Here is a 25,203-nt window from a genome sequence, read left to right as displayed (position 1 = left end):
GTTTATATTTGCCATGATTCAATCAAATGGGATATAGGAAAGGTGAGGTTTATATAAAATAGAGTCTGAACAAATTGATAAGAAATGTAAAGCATTCTTGTGGAGTCATGACATGCTAAGTCTCTTCAGACTTTCAGTGAAGCTATTTCACACTTTACTATTTTGGGGAAGATAAGCATTAGGAAATCAAGAATTTATATTTAGACCTTGAACATTAAAAAGGGGGCACAGTCTGTTATAAAGGAGATAGGAAATTCACTGCTGATAGAGCTGAATCTTTCATATGTGGTTCTATAATCTAGTAATTGGATTCCATTTGATTAATATCATATTGTGTTCACTATTGTGCTTTTTCTATCAAGCAGGCATAATGCTCTACTTTATTCTTAGTACATAAACAACTAACTTATCTCAATCCCTGTGGAGATGGAGAGATATGTACAGAATGCATTGGCATAGGATAATAGTTGAGGAATCAAAACAAAGCGTCCTTTGAATTGCTGTTTATGCAAAGATGAAAAAAAATGCTCCCACACTCGTATCTGCTGCTAAGGATCAGTGAAAATAAGAGTAATTTAGGAATAAATACCATGGACAACAAAACACAAATCTGTGATTTTGGTATTTTAATTTTCTCTTTTTCTTTCTCTTTTTTTTTTTTTTTTTTTTTTTTTTGAGACAGGGTCTCACTTTGTTGTCCAGGCTGGAGTGCAGCGGTGCAGTTATGGCTCACTGCAGCCTTAGCCTCCCCAGGCTCAGGTGATCCTCCCACCTCAGCCTCCTGAGCAGTTGGGACCATAGGCATGTGCCACCACGCCCAGCTAATTTTTGTGTTTTTTGTAGAGACAGGGTTTCACCATGTTGTCCAGGCTGGTCTTGAACTTCTGAGCTCAAGCAGTCCTCCTGCCTCAGCCACCCAAAGTCCAGGGATTACAGGCATGAACCACTGCACCCGGTCTCATTTTCTTTTTTTCCTATTGATCTTTTCTAATTCTTTTAAAATTGTACCCGAGGTCGGGCGCAGTGGCTCACGCCTGTAATCCCAGCACTTTGGAAGGCTGAGGTGGGCGGATCACCTAAGGTCAGAAGTGCGAGACCAGCCTGGCTAACATGCTGAAACCCTGTTTCTACTAAAAATACAAAAATTTAGCCGGCGTAGTGGTGTACGCCTGTAATCCCAGCTACTGAGGAGGCTGAGGCAGGAGAATCGCTTGAGCCCGGGAGGTGGAGGTTGCAGTGAGCCGAGATCGCGCCATTGCACTCCAGCTTGGGCAACAAGAGCGAAAGTCTGTCTCAAAAAAAAAATTGTACCCAAAAGAGCAATGAAGTTATTTGTATCTGCCTTACATATTATTTTTAAACAAAATAGGCTATAATTACATATATAAATTACTTATTTTAGAATTTTTTGCATAAAAAAGATGCTGAAATGGGAAGAAGCAGTCCAGGCTGCTTTGTTTTTCCCAAGCATTCTTATAAGATTGCTGCAGGTGCTTTATTTTTTATGCTAGTAATTTGTAAATGATATACATTTGATTCTCTAATTTTCTCTCACTCAAAAATTGGAAAATTTTGGCATAGACTTAAAACACAAGACTTTGAAGGGGAAAAATGCAAATCATCTCATCAAAAATATTATTAAAGAACATTTGATAAAAAGTACAGTATATGATTATAGCACTATTCAGGATTTATTATTATTTTTTTTTTATTCTTTGAGAAAATCTATTGGGAGATGAAGGAAAACCTCTGTTTGGAGCACTTCAAAATAGGCAGGTATGTATATTCCAACAAGGTACATGTAACTCATGGCATGCCTTTTTTCCCCCCCACAGTTTATTATTAAAAAAAAAAAATCTTTACTCCTTTTCTGTAAAAATTAGCAGAATTCTATAGTGGGGAAAAAAGGAACTGCATCAGTCTTATAGGAAACTGAATAGCATGTGCACTTTACAGAGCTTACTCAATCTCAGAGGTTAAGTGTAATTCATACAGAGATTTCATGTGATGATTACTTTTTCTCCCTTTGTTACACTTCAAAATCCTGATGTTTCCTATATTTTTCCTTCTCACTAATTTTACACCATTATGTAACATTGAGTATTAATGCTGGCTTAGCTCTGGATGAATCATCATACTGAATTCAAAAATAAAATTAAGACATGACTCCTTGATGGGCAGATACTGACACTACTGTAGGACTCTACTCCTGCCCCAGGCCTAAACCTCTTTACATAGTGATCCCTGGAAAACAGTACTAAAGAAATATGCAGAGTAGCCCTGTGAAGACAAAAGGGGTAATTGAGGTTGCCATTCCTTCCCTGCCATTTCCCTCTTATTTTTCTGACAGCTGGCACAGAAGACTAGAAGACTTGTGGTACACAGTGTGCTCAGCTCTGGGGAAAATACTTTTTACGTGAAAATTAAAATAATTATAGCTTTAATACCACTTTTTTATGAGAAAATCTATTAGAAATTTAGCAAGGCCATAAAACCTTGTACAGGTATTAAGAATATTGTAATTTATTTGCAATGATATAAGGTATATAATGAGTCTGCAGCTAATTCCGACAAACTAGAGTTGGTTTTTACCAACTCTTAAGTGGATGACTTAGGTCTCTCATCTTTCCTCATCTTTTTATCTTCCTTCTCTCTTACAATCTAGCATAATGGTCTGAAAGCATTAATGCAGTTTGCAGTTGCACAGAGGATTACCTGTCCTCAGGTCCTGATACAGAAACATCTGGTTCGTCTTCTATCAGGTAGAGTCTTCTCTGAACTATTATTATGTATTATATTATTTATATATCTTTTTCTATTGCATTTCTGGCAGTGTATTTCATTAGGAAACAACATACACTGCACTAATTTTGAGCACTCACTAATGAAATTTTACCACCTACAGAAGCCATGCAAAAAACAGATAAACACATAGCTGCCTCTGTAAAACTTGTGATATTATTATTATTATTATTATTGAGAGGGAGTTTCGCTGTTGTTGCTGAGGCTGGAGAGCAATGGCGCAATCTCGGCTCACTGCAACTTCCACCTCACGTGTTCAAGTGATTCTGCTTTCTTAGCCCTCTGAGTAGCTGGAATTACAGGTGCCCACAACCACGCCCAGCCAATTTTTATATATATATTTTTTTTAGCAGAGATGGGGTTTCACCATGTCGGCCAGGCTGGTCTTGAATTCGTGACCTCTGGTGATTCGCCTGCCTCCACCTCCCAAAGTGCTGGGATTACAGGTGTGAGCCACCACTCCTGGCCTTCATGACCGTATTTTTAAAATCTATATTTTCCAAATATTTTCAACTTATGTTTCGTCTACCTGCCTAGGTTATTGAACCAGTGTCTACAACCACTAACATCCATATATCCCCAATCCAGTTAGAAAAGGGAGCAATGATGTGGATAGATCATTTTAAAATATGTTTAGTTTTGTGTGTGGGTCAAATTCTTATGAAATAATGGAAATGCTACATTCAGTAATCTCAGAACTCAGTTCCATGCCCATTTCTTTGACAGGCTGGCTATAACAGCTAATCTTCTCAGATTCTAACAAGTTAGAAATTTACTGAGAGTTCATATGGTGATCTCAATTAGTATAGAAATAAAATGAAGGGTAAGTCATTACACAGCATTAGAGTGATTTTGCTTTCCTTTTGGTTTTCTGCATTTCCATCTGGGCATTTGAAGTCTACTATAAGCTCCTCTGCACCCAAACAGACCAGGCTTAAAGAGAGTTGTTTGTAAATCTGTTTGTTCATAAGTCCCAAATGTCATGAGTAGGGTAGTTTCAGCGTGCACTTCCCAGATATATTTCTACCAAATAAGAGTTATTCAGATTTTTTACGCTTTAAATCCAGGCATAATTTTCTTGTAGCTGAACTAGCAGACATTTTTTTTTCAGCAAAATAGACCTACTTCTTTACCTTGAAAATCTATTGAAGCCAATAGTGTTTTTCCTTGTCAATCCCCACAAGCTTCTTAGGGAGCTCTTCCTGAGCAGCTTTCCGCTCATCCTGTTGATGTGGAGATTCCACAGCTCCTTCCAAAGCTACCATCCAAGTTTTGTTAGAACTTCTGCCATGCTTAGCTTTTATATTTTCAAATTAACTTCCAGTTGTCTCCTGAATTGGCTTCATGCTAATAGAAATCTAATGTTGATGCTGTTCCACTAGTCACACACTTAAAAGTTTTCCCTTCTTTCACTTACTTTTTTCCCTTCTTGGTCAGTTGCACAGGCCCAGAACCTTCCATATGTCACATGTGCCTGTCTTTGTTTTTAGGACCTCTTTCTGTTGAACAGTTTATCCTATTTGCATATCACTATTTTGTTTTTGTTTTTTAATTTTTTGGTATCTTTTTCATTTCAGTCATAATTTAGATATTTACTAATTCTTCCAAATAGTTTCACTGCTTTTGCACTTGTTACACATTATGGGATTTACAATGTTTAAAACAGCTTATTGCCCAGCATAGTGACACACACTTATAATCCCAGCTTCTCAGGAGCCTGAGGGGGAGGATCCCTTAAGCCCAGGAGTTTGACACCAGTGTAGGCAGTATAGTGAGACCTTGTCTCAAAAAAAGCACCAAAGAAGGAGACTAACATTATCACAGATGGTAGAGACTAAAATGATGGTGTATAATCTCTAATTAGCAATACTGGAGGAATTTATGTAGTGTAGCTTTATGCCTATATATGAAAGTTTTTCATATGAACATTTATTAGAGGTGCATTTTTATTTGTAAGATGTTAGGGCTATCAGATATGTTCCTTGCCATTTTAATGCTTATGATTGAATTAAGCAGAACTTCTATAAAAACAAACATAAAATAGCCAAATGCCAGATATGTGCTTCACTAATACATGCTTCAAATATTGAGACAAGTGGCTGGATGCGGCGGATCACGAGGTCAGGAGGTCGAGACCATCCTGGCTAACATGGTGAAACCCTATCTCTACTAAAAAATACAAAAAATTAGCCAGGCGTGGTGGCGGGCGCCTGTAGTCCCAGCTACTCGGGAGGCTGAGGCAGGAGAATGGCGTGAACCCAGGAGGCAGAGCTTGCAGTGAGCTGAGATTGCCACACTGCACTCCAACATGGGCGACAGAGCGAGATTCCATCTCAAAAAAGAAAAAAAAAAATTGAGGCAAGGAAGAAATCGCTTTGGGACTCTGCTGTTATCTCCTCTAACAGGGTAGGATTTGAACTGAGCCTTGAAGGGAGTACACATAATAGATAAATTGAGAGGAACAGAAGCTGCATTCCAAAAGACACAGGGCACATTTGAATAAAGATTGAGGAGGTAGGAAAGTGCGTGATGTGTTCAAGTAAATAGGTTTGATAGGAGTAGTGGCATCTATAGTTAGAGAAGCATGAAGGTTTTTTTTAATAAAATTACAGTGGCTTAAATGCCCCAGGCATAAGTTTGAACTTTATTCTTTAGGTAATCGGAATTTTTTGAAACGTTGTGGACAGTAGTATTCTGAGCTTAATTTGATATTGAATAGGTTGGATTGAAGGAGGGAAAAATTAGAGGTAACATATGCATCTGAATGTGATAGCAGGAATTAGGGAAGACATTGGGGTGGGCTGGGTCAGGGGCAAGATTTTGAACTAAAATGAATAGCAGAAAAATTGAGAGAAATAAGGAAGTCCAGAATAGGAGCTATTTTCTATGTAAAGTGATGAGTATTGTTTTAATATGTTGATTTCTGCAGTAGCAATAGGACAGGCCGGGTGCAATGGCTTACACCTGTAATCCCAGAACTTTAGGAAGCCAAGGTGAGCAGATCATTTGAGCTCAGGAGTTCGAGACCAGCCTGGGCAACATGGTGAAACCCCGTCTCCACAAAAAACTTAGCCGGGTGTGGTGGTGCACTACTGTAGTACTGGCTACTCGGGAGGCTGAGTTGGGAGTATCACTTGCACCCAGGAGGTCATGGCTGCAGTAAGCCATGATTGTACTACTGCACTCCAGCCTGGGCAGCAGAGAGAGACTTTGTCTCTAAATGGATGGATGGATGGATGGATGGATGGATGGATGGATGGATGGATGGATAGATAGGACATACAATGCTCACTGCCATGTGCTATGCCTTGTACTAGAATTTTTAAATAAAATCTAATTTCTAGTCACCATCCTTCAAGGAAATTGTTCTCCTGATTTACGAGAAAACTGAGGCACAGGGAAGTTGCATGACTTGTCCATGGTAATAAAACCAATAAGAAGTAGAACTAATATTTAAACCCAGGCCTGACCATAAAGCCCATGATTTTCCCACTATATCATGTAAACTTTGCCGAGGTGTTTAATTGTGCATAAAGGGTTGGCTTAACCCACAGTTAAAATGAAAATATGCATACCAAAATTGACTTTTGATTTCAAAAGAATTTTAAATATTTTTAGCAATCAGGAAAAGAAAAATCATTTTAAACTGCCTGTAAGAAAAATTTGATGACACAAAGAGTATTCTTTTGGCTGAAAAGATGATGGAAATTAGGACGAGGGATCAGGAATTATTTAAATATTTTGAGTAAGCTGTAACATTGAGAAAAAAATAAGATAGGTAGTATCATAGACATGCTAACTGAAATATCAGAAATATTACTAAAAGATAATTTGAGGAAATGGGACCTAGAAACAGCAAATGACTTGTTGAAGTCACATAGCTAGTTAATGTCAGAGCCCTATGATCACTTTAGTTTGTTTTACGTAGCCAATATTAATAACATTTATAGAGTGGTTACATATGCCAAGCTTGGATAAGTGCTTTAAATTCATATGTTGACCTGGAGCAGTGGCTCACACCTGTAATCCCAGCACTTTGAGAAGCCAGGGGAGGCGGACCTCTTGAGGCGAGGAGTTCAAGACCAGCCTGGCCAACGTGGCAAAACCCCATCTCTACTAAAAATAAAAAATAAAAAAATTAGCTGGGCATTGTGGCAGGTGCCTGTAATTTCAGCAACTTGGGAGGCTGAGGCAGGAGGATTGCTTGAACCGAGGAGGCGGAGGTTGTAGTGAGCCGAGATTGCACCACTGTACTCCAGCCTGGGGGACAGAGTGAGACTCCATCTCAAAATAAAATACATAAATAATAAATTAATTTGTTAATGAACCTCCCAACAAACTTGCATATACTGCATGTAAACTTAGAGAAGTTAAGTCGCCTGTCACTTGCCTATGACCAGTAGTCACAGCCAATACTGGAAGCCATTTTAGTCTGACTTCAAAGCCCCTGATCTTAACCTTTATGCTTTTTGTTTAGAATCTTGGAATTTGAGGTTAAGAAATTGATCTAGTTACATGGCCAGGCGTGGTGACTCATGCTTGTAATCCCAGCACTTTGGGAGGCCGAGGGAGACAGATCACCTGAGGTCAGAAGTTCGAGCCTGGTCAACATTGTGAAACCCCATCTCTACTAAAAAAAAAAAAAAGAAAAAAAGAAAAAATTGGTTGGGCACAGTGGCTCATGCCTGTAATCCCAGCATTTTGGGAGGCCAAGGCAGGTGGATCACGAGGTCAAGAGATCGAGACCATCCTGGCCAACATGGTGAAACCCCATCTCTACTAAAAATACAAAAATTAGCTGGGCATGGTGGCACGTGCCTGTGGTCCCAGCTACTCGGGAGGCTGAGGCAAGAGAATCGCTTGAACCCGGGAGGCAGAGATTACAGTGAGCCAAGATTGTACCACTGCACTCCAGCCTGGCAATAAAGTGAGACTCCATCTCGAAAAAAAAAAAAAAGCCGGGCGTGGTGGCGCGTGCCTGCAATCCCAGCTACTCAGGAGGCTGAGACACAAGAATCACTTGAACCTGGGAGGCGGAGGTTGCGGTGAGCTGACATCATGCCACTGCACTCCTGCCTGGATGAGAGAGCAAGATTCTGTCTAAAAAAAAAAAAAAAAAGAAAAGAAAAGAAATTTACCTAGTCTGAAAAGAGTCTTCTCCCTCATTTTTAAAAATAACAGCTTTATTTATGTGATGTTGAATCTTCTGAGCCAGAGTTCAGAACCAATACCTAGACCTACAATAATTCCTTCATTTTTATATAAACAAAACCATTCGTCTTGTCCTGACTTCTTAATTTCACTTCTTTGCCACTCTTGCTCTCACTTTTGGAATTACAGCTTTTCCTTAGGCACGGACCAGATTAGAAAGATTAAGTAGCTTTTGAGCTGTTTGCATTTCCTCCAGATGACCAATCTATATAAACCATTATCTAATTTTGTTCAGGATGATCTTCTCCATCCTCATTTTACCTACTCTGTTTTGCATGTTCTTCCCACTCACAACCCCAATTTTGTATCACATATTATGTATCACAGAACGTTTAGAAATGGAAGTCAGAAAACAAGTGATAAAGGGAACATTGTATAAAAGTAGCTCTTCTCATTCATTCAACAAATGTTTCTTTAACAATCTCTATATTTCAGTTGTCCTAGTTCACGTGCCATTTCCACCTAGATTTTACCTTTTAACCCTTAAACTGTATCCAAGGCTTTCTAGCAGCCTTTTCTCAGTTCAGTTTGTCTCTCATTATGGTTTTCATATCTCAAAGGTGTGATGTATTAGTTTCTGTATTTTATAACCCTGTTATATGTTTGGTTTAGGTGTTTTTAGCTTGCATTTTATTTAACTACACTGCTATCTTACTGACTGAATTACATTAACTTTTTGTTTGTTTTAGTTGTTCTTCCTAACATAAAATCAGAAGATACACCATGCCTTCTGTCTATAGATCTGTTTCATGTTTTGGTAAGTGTTCAGTAATTTTGTTTAAGTCACTCATGTTGATAATTTCTTGTATTTTCCTCATTTAAATTCATGCCCTTTGTTCAAGATTATAAATTCTTTGTGTTTAATCTATAAAGTTTGGTCTCTCCTGTCCATTGTTTACAAATAGGTACAGATTTGATGGAGACTGTCAAAATCATTTAAAAAAAAAAAAAAAGCACTTCAATTTGTAATAGGTCTTGTCCTGGTTGATTACATTAGTGGGTGTCTGTACAGACAAGCCTTTTCTAATTCATATTATGCTCCTCTTCTGGCCTTTTTCTTAAGTTGCATATATGATATGCAGTCAATGACTGTGTGAGCTCTCTTAAAATCATTATTTGGTGATGAGGACCAGACCATGGGTGTATCTAGGCTTCCTCAAAACACCTATGGATGGATGGCAACTGCCCTTAGTTTTTTGTAGAAATTTTCCATTCCTGTGATGATCTTATTCCTTCAAACCAAGTTCCGTAGAGAAAGCAGTATTGAGATTGGGAGCATGGAGTTTATGGATGCAGGGGTAGCCAACATCCTCATCCCCCTCATTATCTAGGCCTCTACCCAGTGGTCATCAACCCTGACTGTCTTTTGGAATCTCCTGGGGAACTTTGAAAAGAATGCTATTAACTAGGCCCTACCCCAAGAGATTCTCATTTGGTTGGACTAGGGTAGGGCCTCTGTGTCAGTATTGTTTTAAGAACTCCTGTAATGTTGAATCTTTGAGCCAGAGTTCAGAACCACTACCTAGACCTACAATAAATAGACACAGCAAAGGGATAACCTATTTGGTGGTGATCATCGTCCTCCATTTATGGTACACTATATTCTAAGATATTCTATTGAATAAATAAGAAAAATATGGTTTTTATTAAAACACGCACACACAAACACTGTGTAGCATCTGCTGCCCTTCACATTTAGTTATGACATTAAGTTATGTTAGTCTTTTATCATTAGCCATATTGATGTCCATTTTTCTCTCATAGGTGGGTGCTGTGTTAGCATTCCCATCCTTGTATTGGGATGACCCTGTTGATCTGCAGCCTTCTTCAGTTAGTTCTTCCTATAACCACCTTTATCTCTTCCATTTGATCACCATGGCACACATGCTTCAGATACTACTTACAGTAGACACAGGTAAGGTTTTCATCTGGGTGTTGACTATGAATAACATTTTGCCATGCTTTACTGGCAAAATTAATTATGCTTGTGATTATATAATGTATTTCTAGGTTCTGTGTTATGTTTTTTGTTGAATGATTATTTATCTGTTTTTTAATGGATACTGTTTAAACAAGGAAAGGTAGAATAAGCTGTGAAAAAGATAATTAGGTGAAACTACCTAATTATCAACTGCTCTACAGATATGCAGGGAGACCACTTGGACCTGCTTTTCCCTCTTTTTCAAATTCCCCATCCTCGAGGTCTGTCCCTACATGAGTTTTTTCAACCTTTTGATAAGGAGGTCCCTAAAACCATTCTTAATTCCTTCAGCTAGAATGATAGTACTTTCTTCCCCTTGTAGCATTTGTCATTAGTATCGTGTTTTATAGTTATTTGTGGTTATATCTTACTGTTGTTCTGCTCCTTTCCCTGTTTCTCCTCTCTCTCTGCTCCTTTGTCCTCAGTGTAAGTTTCTTGATGATAGGAAACAATGAAATTTCAACATCTTCCCTCTAAAACTGCAAGTATCTGGTAACACTTGTTAAACCCAGTAAACACTCATTAAATGTCTTTTGAATTAATGTTCATTTGAAGATACATTAGTAATACAACATTATGGAACGATGATACAGTTTTTCTTTTGGAGTCTGGTTTTTAATAGGAAGCAAAGTCTGGGGGCTGGGTGCAGTGGTTCATGCTTGTAATCCCAGTACTTTGGGAGGCCAAGGCAGGAGGATCCCTTAAGCTCAGAAGTTCAAGAACAGCCTGCACAAGATGGTGAGACCCTATCTCTACAAAAAAAAATTTTTTTAATTAGCTGGGCATGCTGGTGCGTGCCTGTAGTCCCAGCTACTTGAGAGGCTGAGGTGGGAGGATCACTTGAGCCCAGGAGTTTGAGGCTGCAGAGTGCTGTGATTGCACCATACAGAGTGCCTTTACACCATGGCACTCCAGCCTGGGCAACAGAACAAGATCTCATCTCTTAAAAAAAGAAGAAAAAAAAAACCCAAAGCAAAATCTGGTCCTGGGTATCAGTGACCAATAAGGGCTTCTGAAGATTCATATAATGTAGAGAACAAACATAATTAAAGTGATGTCAGAATAAAATATGGCAAAATTACATGTGCATTTACCCTGTGGTACACCAACTCCATTTCTAGGAATTTATCCCAAAGCTTTACCAGCAAAAATATGAAATGATACAAGCACGACATTATTTATTGTGATATTACTTGGGATATCAAAAAAAACAGAAACAATTTAGCTGTCCATCAATGGGAGATTCTTTGAATAACCTATGATGTACCATATAATGAAATTCTATGCAGTTTTAAAAAGGAATGAACAAGATCTGATATGAATTGATCTCCATGATGCAATAAGTTAAAAAAGTAAGGTACAGAATAGTGGCTATAGTGTAGCATTTTTCTGTAAGGTATTTTATGCATATATGTGTTTATATACATGTTTGCTTATGTGTTTTATAAAAGAGACAATAGAGGCCGGGTGGTGGCTCACACCTGTAATCCCAGCACTTTGGGAGGCTGAGGCAGGCGGATCACCTGAGGTCAGGAGTTCGAGACCAGCCTGACCAACATTGTGAAACCCCGTCTCTACTAAAAATACAATAATTAGCCAGCATGGTGGCAGGTGTCTGTAATCCCAGCTACTCAGGAGGCTGAGGCAGGAGAATTGCTTGAACCCAGGAGGCAGAGGTTGCAGTGAACTGAGATCATGCCATTGTACTCCAGCCTCCCGATAAAAATCCATGCAGGTTATTATTGTGGATATCAACAAACTGATTCTAAAGTTTATGTGAGCCAAGCCCAGTGGCTCATGCCTGTAATCCCAGTCCTTTGGGAGGAATTTGAGCCTGGGCAGCATAGTGAGACTCTGTCTCTAAAAAAAAAATAGGAAAATTTGCTGGGCATGGTGGCACATGCCTATAGTCCCAGCCATTTGGGAGGCTGATGTGTAAGGATTGCTGTAGCCCAGGAAGTCAAGGCTGCAGTGAGTTGGGATTGCACCACTGCAGTCCAGGCCGGGTAACAGAGTGAGACCCTGTCAATCAATCAGAAAGTAAGTAATAAATAAACAAACAAGTACATAAATAAATACATGAAGTATATATGGAAAGACAAAAGTCCTAGAATAGCCAGCTCAGTATTGGAGGAGAAGAAATTTGGAGAGTTGACACTACCCAACCTTAGGACTTACTATAAAGCTACAGTAATAAAGACAGTGTGGTTGGCAAAAGATTAGACAAATAGATCAATGAAATATGAAAGAGAGCCCAGATATAGACCCACATATTTGTAGTCAACTGATCTTTGACATTTGAGCAAAGGATCAAAGGTAGTCTTTTCAACAAATGGTGTTGGAACAAGTAGACATCCATGTCCAATAAAATGAATATAGACACAGACTTTACACCCTTCACAAAAATTAATTCAAAGCAGATCATAGACCTAAAAGTAAAATGCAAAACTATAAAACTCCTACAAGATGGCTGGGCACGGTGGCTCACGCCTGTAATCCCTGCACTTTGGGAGGCCGAGGCGGGTAGATCACGAGGTCAGGAGATCAAGACCATCCTGGCTAACACGGTGAAACACGGTCTCTACTAAAAATACAAAAAATTAGCTGGGCGTGGTGGCGGGTGCCTGTAGTCCCAGCTACTTGGGAGGCTCAGGCAGGAGAATGGCGTGAACCCGGGAGGCGGAGCTTGCAGTGAGCCGAGATTGCTCCACTGCACTACAGACTGGGAGAGAGTGCGAGACTCCATCTCAAAAAAAAAAAAAAACTCCTACAAGTTAACATAGTAGAAAACCTAGATGACCTTAGGTATGGAGATGACTTTTTAGATACAAAAGCAAAGGCATAATCTGTGAGAGAAATAATTGATAGGCTGGACTTCATTATAATAAAATTAAAAACTTATGCACTGAAAGACAATGTCAAGAGAATGAGAGACAAGCCACAGTCTGGGAAAAAGTATTGCAAAAAGCACTTCTGATAAAGGACTGTTATCCAAAGTATACAAAGAACTCTTAACACTCAACAATAAGAAAACAAACAACCCAATTTAAAAATGAGCGATGAGGCCAGGTGCTGTGGTTTATGCCTGTAATCCCAGCCCTTTGGGAGGCCAAGGTGGGCAGATCACTTCAGCCAGGAGTTTGAGACCACCCTGACCAACATGATGAAAACCTGTCTGTACTAAATGTACAAAAATTAGCCTGGCATGGTGTGCACACCCGTAGTCCCAGCTACTTGAGAAGCTGAGAGATAAGAATCAGTTGAACCCAGGAGGCATAGATTGCAGTGAACTGATAGCATGCCACTGCACTCCAGCCTGGCAACAGAACAAGACTTGGTCTCAAAAAAACGGGGCAATGAGCCAGGTGCAATAGCTCATGCCTGTAATCCCAACACTATAGGAGGCTAAGGCAGGAAGATTGCTTGAGCCCAGGAGTTTGAGACTACCCTGGGCAACATAGCAAGATCCCGTCTCTAAAAAATAAAGTGGGCAAAGCACTTGAAAAGACACCTCACCACAGAAGATATACAGATGGTAAGTGATCATAATGTTCAACATCTATATGCCATTAGGGAATTACAAGTTAAAACAATGAGATACCACTATACACCTATTAGAATTGCCAAAATCTAAAACACTGACACCACCAAATGCTGGCAAGTATGTGGAGCAACAGGAACTCTCATTTGTTGTTGATGGGGATGCAAAAGGTACAGTCACTTTGGAAGACAGTTTGACAGTTTATCAGAAAACTAAATATACTCTTACCATATGATCCAGCAGTCATGCTTCTTGTATTTACCCAAATGAAATAAAAACTGAACTTCACACAAAACTGTGCACAAGGATGTTTATAGCAGCTTTATTCATAATTGCCAAAACTTGGAAGCAACCAAGACATCCTTCAATAGGTGGGTGGATAAATAAATTACAGTATATCCAGAGAGTGGAAATATTATTCAGTGCTAAAAAGAAATGAGTTATCGGCTGGGCACGGTGACTCACACCTGTAATCTCAGCACTTTGGGTGGACAAGACGGGTGGATCACCTGAGGTCAGGAGTTCAAGACTAGCCTGGCCAGCATGGTGAAATCCCATCTCCACTAAATAAATACAAAAATTAGCCAGGCATGGTGGTGCACACCTGTAATCCCAGCTACTCAGGAGGCTGAGGCAGGAGAATCCCAGCTACTCAGGAGGCTGAGGCAGGAGAAACGCTGGAACCCAGGAGGCGGGGGTTGCAGTGAGCCAGGACTGCACCACTACACTCCAGTCTGTGTGACAGAGCGAGACTCCATCTCAAAAAAATAAAAAAAATAAAAAGAAGAAATGAGTTACCGAGTGATGAAAAGATGGACAAAACCTAAATGCCTGTTACTAGATAAAATAAGTCAATTTGAAAAGATTGTATACTATACGAATTCAACTATATGACACGCTAGAGAAGACAAAACTATAGGGTCAGTAAAAGGATTAGTGATTGCCAGGGGTAAGGGTGTTGGGGGAGGGCTGAATAGGCACAGCATAGAGGATTTTTAAGGCAGTGAAACTGTTATGAAAAATACTACAATGGTGCATGCATGTCATTATTACACATTTGTCCAAACTCATAGAATGTAAACACCAAGAATGAACCCTAATGTAAACTGTGGACTTTGGGTGATAATGATGTGGCAATGTAGGCTCATTGATTATAACAAGCGTACAACACTGGTGCCAAATGTTGATAGGTGGGGGATGTTGTGTGTGCCTAGAGACAGAGGGAATCCTCTGTACTTTCTGCTCAATTTTGCTGTGAATCTAAAACTTCTCTTAAAAAATAAAGTGTATTAATTAAAAAATAAAAATCTTATTTTGTGGGTATATGCATTTGTCAAACTCATCATCAAATAGAGCACTTGATATTTGTGCACTTAATTGCATGTAAAATTTACCTCAAATTTATAAAGAATCCCTTAGAATTATTGAACTCTCTTACATTTGAATTGAAAAAATCAGTATGAATTCATGATGCGTTTTTTAAAAGTATAGGAATAAAGAGATGTTATTTGGAAAATGAAAAGGACTAGCAGTATTCATTCAAGATATGATAAAATTACTGAGGGCAACTTGAATCGTGACCTTCCAGATGAATTAATACATAAACAAAAGCATTTTTAAAACAACAGAGCACTACTCAAATGTGCTATAACTATACCTCACAGCAAACTACAAGGTAGACATTTGTATATCAAGTTTAATACAATATTTCTGAAGTTCAGAGAACTTATGTAGCTTATCCAGAGCCTTAATGTAAGTGAGAGAGTTGGCAGTTGCTGGAAGGGTTTAGGATGGTCCTCCTTAAAGATAGGTTGATGGAGGAAAATAACCTCACAAAGTTCTCTTTATGGGACCCTTTGCTTGAGCATGAAGGCAGGACAGACACCTACTTCCCTTTCTAGAGGTTGAATTTCTATCTGCTGGCTTAGATTCCTAGGAACCCAAAGCAGGTTGATAATAATTTATTTCCATGGTCATATTATGATGAAGTAAGTATTTACATGTTTAGCAAGTAAATATTAAACATCCATGTTTAGTGATTCTGCCCTATTTGTTTCTCCAGCTAATATATAGATAAAGTTTACCTAACAACTTTAATATTCAGCATCAACTACTTAGATTAAAAACAGGTGGGGCTGGGCATGGTGGCTTATGCCTGTAATTCCAGCACTTTGGAAGGCCAAGGCAGGTGGATCACTTGAGGTCAGGATTTCAAGACCAGCCTGTGAAACACACTAAAAATACAAAATTAGCTGGGCATGGTGGCACACGCCTGTAATCCCAGCTAGTTGGGAAGCTGAGGCAGGAGAATTGCTTGAATCCGGGAGGTGGAGGTTGCAGTGAGCCAAGATCGCACCATTGCTCTCCAGCCTGGGTAACAAGAGCGAAACTCTGTCTCAAAAAAAAAAAAAGGAAAGAACCTCAGTTGAATGAATCTACGTTGTTTATTGTCTTGGAACAATGAAATTGAAGTCTAATTTGTAAACTGAATAGCAAATACATAATTCATCTTGCAGAATTTCTTTTTCAGGCCTACCCCTTGCTCAGGTTCAAGAAGACAGGGAAGAGGCTCATTCCGCATCTTCTTTCTTTGCAGAAATTTCTCAATATACAAGTGGGTGAGTAACAATCCATTAGTTCAGTCTATTGTAATAATTCCATTTCTTGTTCAGTTGTTTGGCAACGTAACATTTGAATCATTTAAATTCCAGTTAAAAATAATCAGTTATTGCCTAGGTTTTCTTGTAGGGTTTTTATGGTTTAGGTCTTACATTTAAATCTTTAATCCATCTTGAGTTAATTTTTATGTAAGGTGTAAGGAAGGGGTCTAGTTTCAGTTTTCTGCATATGGCTAGACAGTTTTCCCAACACCATTTATTAAATAGGGAGTCCTTTCCCCATTGCTTGTTTTTGTCAGGTTTGTCAAAGATCACATGGTTGTAGATGTGTGGTGTTATTTCTGAGGCCTCTGTTCTGTTCTATTGGTCTATATATCCGTTTTGGTACCAGTACCATGCTGTTTTGGTTATTGTGGCCTTGTAGTATAGTCTGAAGTCAGGTAGCGTGATACCTCCAGCTTTGTTCTTTTTGCTTAGGATTGTCTTGGCTATACGGGCTCTTTTTTGGTTCCATATGAAATTTAATGTAGTTTTTTCTAATTCTGTGAAGAAAGTCAGTGGTAGCTTGATGGGGATAGCATTGAATCTATAAATTACTTTGAGCAGTACGGCCATTTTCACGACATTGATTCTTCCTGTCTGTGAACATGGAATGTTTTTCCATTTGTTTGTGTACTCTCTTATTTCCTTGAGCAGTGGTTTGTAGTTCTCCTTGAAGAAGTCCTTTTAAGTTGTATTCCTAGGTATTCTCTTTGTAGCAATTGTGAATGAGAGTTTGCTCATGATTTGGCTCCCTGTTTGTCTATTATTGGTGTATAGGGATGCTTGTGATTTTTGCACATTGATTTTGTATCCTGAGACTTTGCTGAAGTTGCCTGTCAGCTTAAGGAGTTTTTGGGCCATTCAGGACATAGGCATGGGCAAAGGCTTCATGACTAAAACACCAAAAGCAATTGCAACAAAAGCCAAAATTGACAAATGGGATATAATTAAACAAAAGACCCTCTGCACAGCAAAAGAAACTATCATCAGAATGAACAGGCAACCTACAGAACAGGAAAAAATTTTTGCAATCTATCCATCTGACAAAGGGCTAATATCCAGGATCTACAAAGAACTTAAACAAATTTACAAGAAAAAAGCAAACAACTCTATCAAAAAGTGGGCGAAGGATATGAACAGACACTTTTCAAAAGAAGACATTTATGCGGCCAACAAACATATGTAAAAAAGCTCATCATCACTGGTCATTAGAGAAATGCAACTCAAAAGCACAATGGGATACCATTTCATGCCAGTTAGAATGGCAATCATTAAAAAGTCAGGAAACAACAGGTGCTGGAGAGGATGTGGAGAAATAGGAACACTTTTACACTGTTGGTGGGAGTGTAAATTAGTTCAACAATTGTGGAAGACAGTGGCGATTCCTCAAGGATCTAGAACTAGAAATACCCTTTGACCCAGCAATCCCATTACTAGATATATACCCAAAGGATTATAAATCATTCTACTATAAAGACACATGCACACATATGTTTATTGCAGCACCATTCACAGTAGCAAAGACTTGGAACCAACCCAAATGCCTATCAGTGTTAAACTGGATAAAGAAAATGTGGCACATACACACCATGGAATATCATACAGCCATAAAAAAGAATGAGTTCATGTCTTTTGCAGGGATATGGATGAAGCTGGAAACCATCATTCTCAGCAAACTAACACAGGAACAGAAAGCCAAATGCCGCATGTTCTCACAAGTAGGAGTTGAACAATGAGAACATATGGGCACAGGGAGGGGAACATCACACACCAGGGCCTGTCAGGGGCTGGGGGAAAAGGGGAGGGATAGCATTAGGAAAAATACCTAATGTAGATGACGGGTTGCTGGGTGCAGCAAACCTCCACCATGACACATGTATACCTATATAACAAACCTGCACGTTCTGCACATGTATAATAATAATAATAATAATCAGTTATGAAGCTAGGTGCAATGGTTCATGCCTGTAATCCGAACACTTTTAGAGGCCAAGGCAGGAGGATTGCTTGAGCCCAGGAGTTTGAGACCACCCTGGGCAACATTACAAGACCCTGTCTCTCTATTTAAAAAAAAAAAAAAAAAAAAATCTGTTAAGGGCTTTTAGCATGACTTTGTTTGCTACAGGATAGGTTTACAGTGAAGAAAACTTATTTTGATGATTTTACTTTGAAGTAAAAGATAGTAGGTTGGAATAACAGCTACCCACTTGTTTCTGAGACTGAAACAAGTTCAACACATCTTTACTTTTGTAAACTGTTCTGGAAGCATAGACAAAAGATGATTGGATTTTTAAAAAAAGGAGTATTTAGAATTAAAGTAAATGTAGAAAATAGAAAATAGGTTATCCTTTTACAGTGATCCATACAATTGATGCACTCAGTGCATGCATGTAGTTACAGGTTAAGGCCCTTATTGAGTAATATGGAAAATACATTGGCATTTGTATTTTAACATGCATGTAATATATACATAACATACAATAGTACATATATTGTGTAACAGTACATAATACATATATAATTTTTATATATATTCATAATATATATTTAAAATCTTATATATATGCAACCCTTGTGTAGAGGTTATAGTAGGAGTACAATAGGCATGCTCTGCTGAACTACATCTGCTGCCAAGTTCCCCTCATCAGTCACCTTTACCAGTCTTTCTTTTTTTTTAAGTTAATAGATTTTGTTTTTTAGAGACATTTTAGGTTTACAGAAAAATTGAGCAGAAAGTATAAAGAGTCGCCATTTGCTCCCTCCCCCTACCAGTTCCCGTATTATTAATACCTTGCATTAGGGAGGTACCATTTGTTACAATTGACTAACCAATATTAATACATTATGATTAACTCAAGTTCATAGTTTACATAAGATTCGCTTTACAGTATCATACAGAATAATTTAACTGCCACACACATCATTAGTCAATCTTAATATAGAAACCAGGAAATTATTAATTTTGTTTTAGCTAACAAGTTGCTTTGGTTAGTTATTGATAAATTTTTTTTCTCCACATTTCTTTACAAGGTTTTAATCTAAACAAAAAAAAAAGGAAGCTTTAGTAACCTTTAACTTTTATGTTGAAGAATATACTTTATTTTAGGCCAGTCACGGTGGCTCATACCTATAATCCCAGCACTTTGGGAAACTGAGGTAGGAGGATTGCTTGAGCCCAGGAGTTCAAGATCAGCCTGAGCGAGATAGTGAGACCTTGTCTCTATTTAAAAAAAAAAAAACAAAAAAAACTAGTTGAGCATGGTCACTCAGACCTATAATCCCAGCACTTTGGGAGGCTGAGGCGGGCGGATCACCCGAGGTCAGGAGTTCGAAACCATCCTGGCCAACATGGTGAGACCCCTGTCTCCACTAAAAATACAAAAAATTAGGCATGGTGGCATGTGCCTTTAGTCCCAGATACTCGGGAGGCTGAGGCAGGAGAATCACTTGAACCTGGGAAGCAGAGGTTGCAGTGAGCCCAGATCGCAGCACTGCACTCCAGCCTGGGTGACAGAGCAAGACTCCATCTCAAAAAATAATAATAATAAAAATTTAAAAATAAAGAGTATACTTTATTTAAGAGTCAAGTTCCTTTAAAGTAGATTTTTTGGTTGCCTCTTTGTTTTTGTTTTGCTTTTGTTTTTTATCACCACCTAGGAAAAAGAAGAGTAGTTCCTTGCCTTAAAAATCCACATGGTAAAATATGTAAGATTTGTGATTTTCTTGAGGAAATTATTAGGAGATTTAAACACTGAAACTATTTGCTACTCAAATTTTTTTTTTTTTTTTGAGTCAGCGTCTCCCTCTGTTGCCCAGGCTAAAGTACAGTGGCACAGTTTCAGCTCACTGCAGCCTCCACCTCCTGGGTTCAAGCAGTTCTCCCACCTCAGCCTCCCGAGTAGCTGGGATCACAGGTGCCCACCACCATGCCCGGCTAATTTTTGTACTTTCAGTAGAGACTGGGGTTTTGCCATGTTGGCCAGGCTGGTCTTGAACTCCTGACCTCAGGTGATCCACCTGCCTTGGCCTCCCAGAGTGCTGGTATTATATTTTGTTTTAAATGTTTAAAAATTGCATGGATAATAAATTACCTAAATGTTTAACTTTGTATTTGAAAAGGGGGATATGTTTAAATCTAGGGCTTTAGTCTGATGTGTATTCTGTTCTCTTCTGGAATTATTGTCTCCTAGCTCCATTGGGTGTGATATTCCTGGCTGGTATTTGTGGGTCTCACTGAAGAATGGCATCACCCCTTATCTTCGCTGTGCTGCATTGTTTTTCCACTATTTACTTGGGGTAACTCCGCCTGAGGAACTGCATACCAGTAAGTAGAAAAATGAAATCATGGAGTGGAAAATAGGAGATTTTCTTTGTTCTTACCTTCAAGCTCAAGAATACAAGGTTAAAGCAGATAAAACCACTTCTCCTCTCCCCATTTCTTTCATGTGTGTTCCCTTCAAACATGAGCCCTGGTGTAGGTTAAAGGTGAGGCCAAAAAGTATATTAGCTTTATAATCTGCAAGACCTACTCTTCGCTCCTATCTATGTATAGGTTATGTGCTTGAGCTTATAAAATACCTGCATGCAGAATATAACTGATATGCTATACAAGAAATTAGAAACATTGGTTGTCTTTAGAGAAGAGAATTGTTTGGCTAGATAGGAGGAAGACTTTACTGTATACTCTGTTATTTAAATTTTGGACATGTAGGCCGGGTGTGGTGGCTCACGCCTATAATCCCAACATTTTGGGAGGCCGAGGCGGGTGGATCACTTGAGGTCAGGAGTTCGAGACCAGCAAGGCCAACATGGTGAAACCCCCGTCTCTACTAAAAATACAAAAAAATTAGCTGGGCATGGTGGCATATTGCCTGTAATCCCAGCTACTCGGGAGGCTGAGGTGGGAGAATCACTTGAACCCAGGAGGCAGAGTTTGCAGTGAGCCGAGATTGCGCCACTGCACTCCAGCCTGGGTGACAGAGCAAGGCTCTGTCTCAAAAAAAAAAAAAAAAAAAAGTACATATGACTACATTAAAGAATGAAAATGCTGCTAGGAAAGGCCTACTAGAACCAACCTAGGCCATGCATATTTAAGCAATAGGATCACCTTCTCATTTACTTGCCTCTAAATCTAGACCAAAGTAGGGAAGCCTTCCTGTGGCTTTGTATGGGTAAAAATCAGAATATTTATATGATTTTGGAAGAGTCATCAAAATTGCTGAGATTCTTCCTTTTGTCCTTTGAGAATAAGCTGACCAGGTTACTGTTACTGGCTATCAGCTTCTTTATCTTGAACTCAGTTCAGTAGGGTTTATCTGATCTAGGTTTTTCATGGTCTTGTATAAAATAGGAGTCCACTTTCCAAGTAATTGCCAGCACAGATCTGTTGTTTGCTCACATACAAAAAAGTCATGTATTTATCTCATAGGTGCTACAGTACAGTTGTGAGTGAAATAAAGTCCTTTTTATTGGGAGGAATCCAATTATAAACAAATAGAGAAATACATATAATGTCAAATGCTGATAAATGTTGCAAGGCAGAATGAAGCAGTTCAGGAATAGAGGGTATTGGGGCCAGAGTGGGGAACTCTCCGAGATAGTTTTCATAGAATGCTTCTCTGTGAGGAGACATTGAGCAAACAGCTACATAGAGGGGGTTGAGTTGAACAGACAGTTGAAGGAAGAATATTCCTAAATAGAAGAAGTTATAAATGTCAAGGCTTTGTTTGACGTAGTCACAGAATTGCAAAGAGATGAGTATGGCTGAAGCCTAAGGGGGAGGGTAACAGGAGATGACAGGAGATGAGGTCTAAGAGGCAACCAGGGGCAGCTCACACAGGACCTTTGGGCCACGATAGGGACCTTGTATTTTATACTAGGTGTGGTTACACATTAGAGCCATCCGATCAGGAGAGTGACTCAATACAATTTATGTTTTAAAAAAATCACTGTGACTTATTTGCCACCCATGGGTTTTTTTTGTTTGTTTGTTTTTTGTTTTTTTTTGAGACGGAGTTTCGCTCTTGTTGCCCAGGCTGGAGTGCAATAGCGCGATCTCAGCTCACTGCAACCTCCACCTCCCGGGTTCAAGCAATTCTCCTGCCTCAGCCTCCCTAGTAGCTGGGATTACAGGCATGTGCCACCACGCCTGGCTAATTTTGTATTTTTAGTAGAGATGGGGTTTCTCCATGTTGGTCAGGCTGGTCTTGAACTTCCGACCTCAGGTGATCCGCCCGCCTCGGCCTCCCAAAGTGCTGGGATTACAGGCATGAGCCACCGCGCCCGGACTGCCACCCATGGTTTTATAGAATAAGCAATATACCCTCTACAAGGAGAGTGTAGAAATAAGCATAAACAGTGAAGAAACTCTAATGCACAGATTGACCAGGTAAGAATAATGTGCTTATTAAATGTATTTTTATTCTCTTGCAGATTCTGCAGAAGGAGAGTACAGTGCACTCTGTAGCTATCTATCTTTACCTACAAATTTGTTCCTGCTCTTCCAGGAATATTGGGATACTGTAAGGCCCTTGCTCCAGAGGTACTATGGGGGTAAAATATTGTTGTTGGGTTATTATACAATTTGAAATTTTAAAATTACAATTACTTGCTAAGCTTTTAGTTCAATCAGCACTGATTAAAGGGGTGGCAAAAGTATAGGAGATTCCTAAGTTACACACTTAAGAAGTGGGGATAAGATCAACAGCCATAGGCAGTTGGAATTTCTGCTTGCTCCACTATAACTATCATTCATTTTATTTACTTTCCCCACAGCTGGTGTCTCATCTGTTTTAAATTGGGGGTGGGGGTGGGGATTTTGCTAGCAGGCATAAAGTCACAATTAGTATCAAAAGAACCCAAATTGGAACTGTATCCAAAATAGGAGCATATCTCACATGGTAGCGCATGTATCAGGAGAGTGACTGAGAAAAGAAGGAAGGTCATTTGGTAGATCAAAAAAAATACTTCAGTTAAATTTCCAAGAGAGAAATGTGTCCTTCTTTCAGAAAAACTTTTTACCCCATTGGTTACTGGCCCTCTTGTTCACTGTCAATGCTCCTAACCTCCAGTCTTCTTACCCTATCTTTGCCTGCACCATTTTCCATCATTTTTATAATCAGCTCTCACTGTATTGCTTTCCTTGCCCATCATTTCCTTTATTCTCCTTGCTTTCTACCTTTTTCTTTAATTGTCTTTTTTTAAAATACCCTAGTCAGTATTTGTGTGAACGTTGGCTTCTGTCTCCTACCACCCTTCTTGTGCAGTGGGTTCTCTGTGTTGGGTTCTTTTCTTTGCTTCCTCATTTCTCTCGAAATATTCTGATCTCTAATGTGATCAAAATGAATTGTTTAAGAAAATCAGTATCATGCTTTGTGTTGAGTACAATCACAGTAGGTTAAACTAATTTTACTTTTATATTCTTGGAGTAGAAAAGTCTTAATTGCTGTTCTAGTTCAGTCAAGTATTAAAAATTCACACTTTGAAACAGAAAGTCCTTGCCCTCTGTATCTTTCCAGACCCTCCTTGTCTGAAAGTCTTCTCTCATCCTCTGCCCTATGTTGCAGGAAAATGACCCTGGGAATTTCCCAGTCTACCTTGTCAGCTGACTTCTGCATGGGTTCAGCCAGTGGGAGGGGAGGCACTGGCAAGATTTTGGTGGCCAGGAAATAGGGAAGCCCCAGTGTTGGCCAGGCGTGGTGGCTCATGCATATAATCCCAGCACTTTGGGAGTCCAAGGCAGGTGGATCACCTGAGGTCAGGAGTTCGAGACCAGCCTGGCTAACATGGTGAAACCCCATCTCTACTAAAAATACAAAAATTATCCAGGCGTGGTGGCAGGTACCTGTAATCCCAGCTACTGGGGAAGCTGAGGCAGGAGACTCGCTGGAACTCAGGAGGCGGAGGTTGCAGTGAGCTGAGATCTCACCACTGCACTCCAGCCTGGGTGATGGAGCAAGACTCCATCTCCAAAAAAAAAAAAAAAAAAGAGAGGCCCCAGTTCAGGCTAGCTCTGTCTGTCTTGTGGGGCATCTCTGATGGTGACGGCAGCTCTTGTCTGGCTCCAGTTCCCACCAGACAAGCCTGCTGTGATTCCAGTATCCGCTGGTGTCCCTAGCCTCTGGGCTCCATGATACCGCTGTTTCCTTTTGTTCCTCCAGCCTAGGGGAGTGGTGATCTTTAGTTTGCCTTGCCTTTTTGTCTCATGGTTGGCTTCTCAGCCCTTCCATCACTTTTATTACTAACTCCTGTTAAATTCTCTCTTGTTTAAATACTTAGAATGGTTTCTGTTTTTCTAGTAAGACCTTGGATGATACACTCTGTAAAAAATAAATGAATAAGAGAAGGAAAAATAATTAGACACAACAAAGAAAGAGAGGAAAGAAAGGGAGAAGAAAAGGGGCAAAATGATAAATATAAATAAGTTAAATATAAGGTTGGGTGCGGTGGCTCACACCTGTAATCCCAGCACTTTGGATCACGAGGTCAGGAGTTTGAGACCAGCCTGGCCAAGATAGTGAAACCCCATTTCTACTAAAAATACAAAAAAAAAAAAAAAAAATTAGCTGGGCATGTTGGCGCATATCTGTAGTCCCAGCTACTCAAGAGGCTGAGGCAGGAGAATTGCTTGAACTCTGGAGGCGAAGGTTGCAGTGAGCCAAGACCACACCATTGGACTCCACTCTGGGCAACAGAGGTAGACTCCATCTCAAAAACAAAAAAAAAGATAAGTATAGAAAGAGGAACATAGAGCCAGGCACAGTGGCTCACACCTGTAATCCCAGCACTTTGGGAGGCCGAGGTGGGCAAATCACCTGAGGTCAAGAGTTCAGGACCAGCCTGGCCAACATGGTGTGAAACCCCATCTCTACTAAAAAAAAAAAAAAAAAAAAAAAGAAATACAAAAATTAGCCAGGCGTGGTGGCGCATGCCTGTAATCCCAGCTGCTCGGGAGCTGAGGCATCAGAATCACTTGAACCTGGGAGGCAGAAGTTGCAGTGAGCCAAGAT

At 39.5% G+C, this 25,203-nt stretch overlaps 1 protein-coding gene across 2 annotated transcripts in view; it reads left to right on the top strand.

The window, feature by feature from the left end:
* UBR1 (ubiquitin protein ligase E3 component n-recognin 1) overlaps positions 1–25,203 on the top strand; it is a 161,861-nt gene that overhangs the window by 118,050 nt on the left and 18,608 nt on the right. For both annotated transcript variants that reach the window (XM_024349144.3, XM_063794833.1), the window contains 7 exons: positions 1,721–1,776; positions 2,666–2,762; positions 8,703–8,770; positions 9,778–9,928; positions 16,066–16,153; positions 20,386–20,519; positions 22,628–22,736. In XM_024349144.3, coding sequence (XP_024204912.1) covers positions 1,721–1,776; positions 2,666–2,762; positions 8,703–8,770; positions 9,778–9,928; positions 16,066–16,153; positions 20,386–20,519; positions 22,628–22,736 — 703 coding nt within the window. The remainder of the gene's footprint in view (positions 1–1,720; positions 1,777–2,665; positions 2,763–8,702; positions 8,771–9,777; positions 9,929–16,065; positions 16,154–20,385; positions 20,520–22,627; positions 22,737–25,203) is intronic.

This window comes from Pan troglodytes, chromosome 16, assembly GCF_028858775.2.
Source record: "Pan troglodytes isolate AG18354 chromosome 16, NHGRI_mPanTro3-v2.0_pri, whole genome shotgun sequence".
Lineage (NCBI taxonomy): Eukaryota > Metazoa > Chordata > Mammalia > Primates > Hominidae > Pan > Pan troglodytes.
The sequence above is the reverse complement of the archived record's forward strand: the minus strand, read 5'-3'. Positions and strand labels throughout refer to the sequence as shown.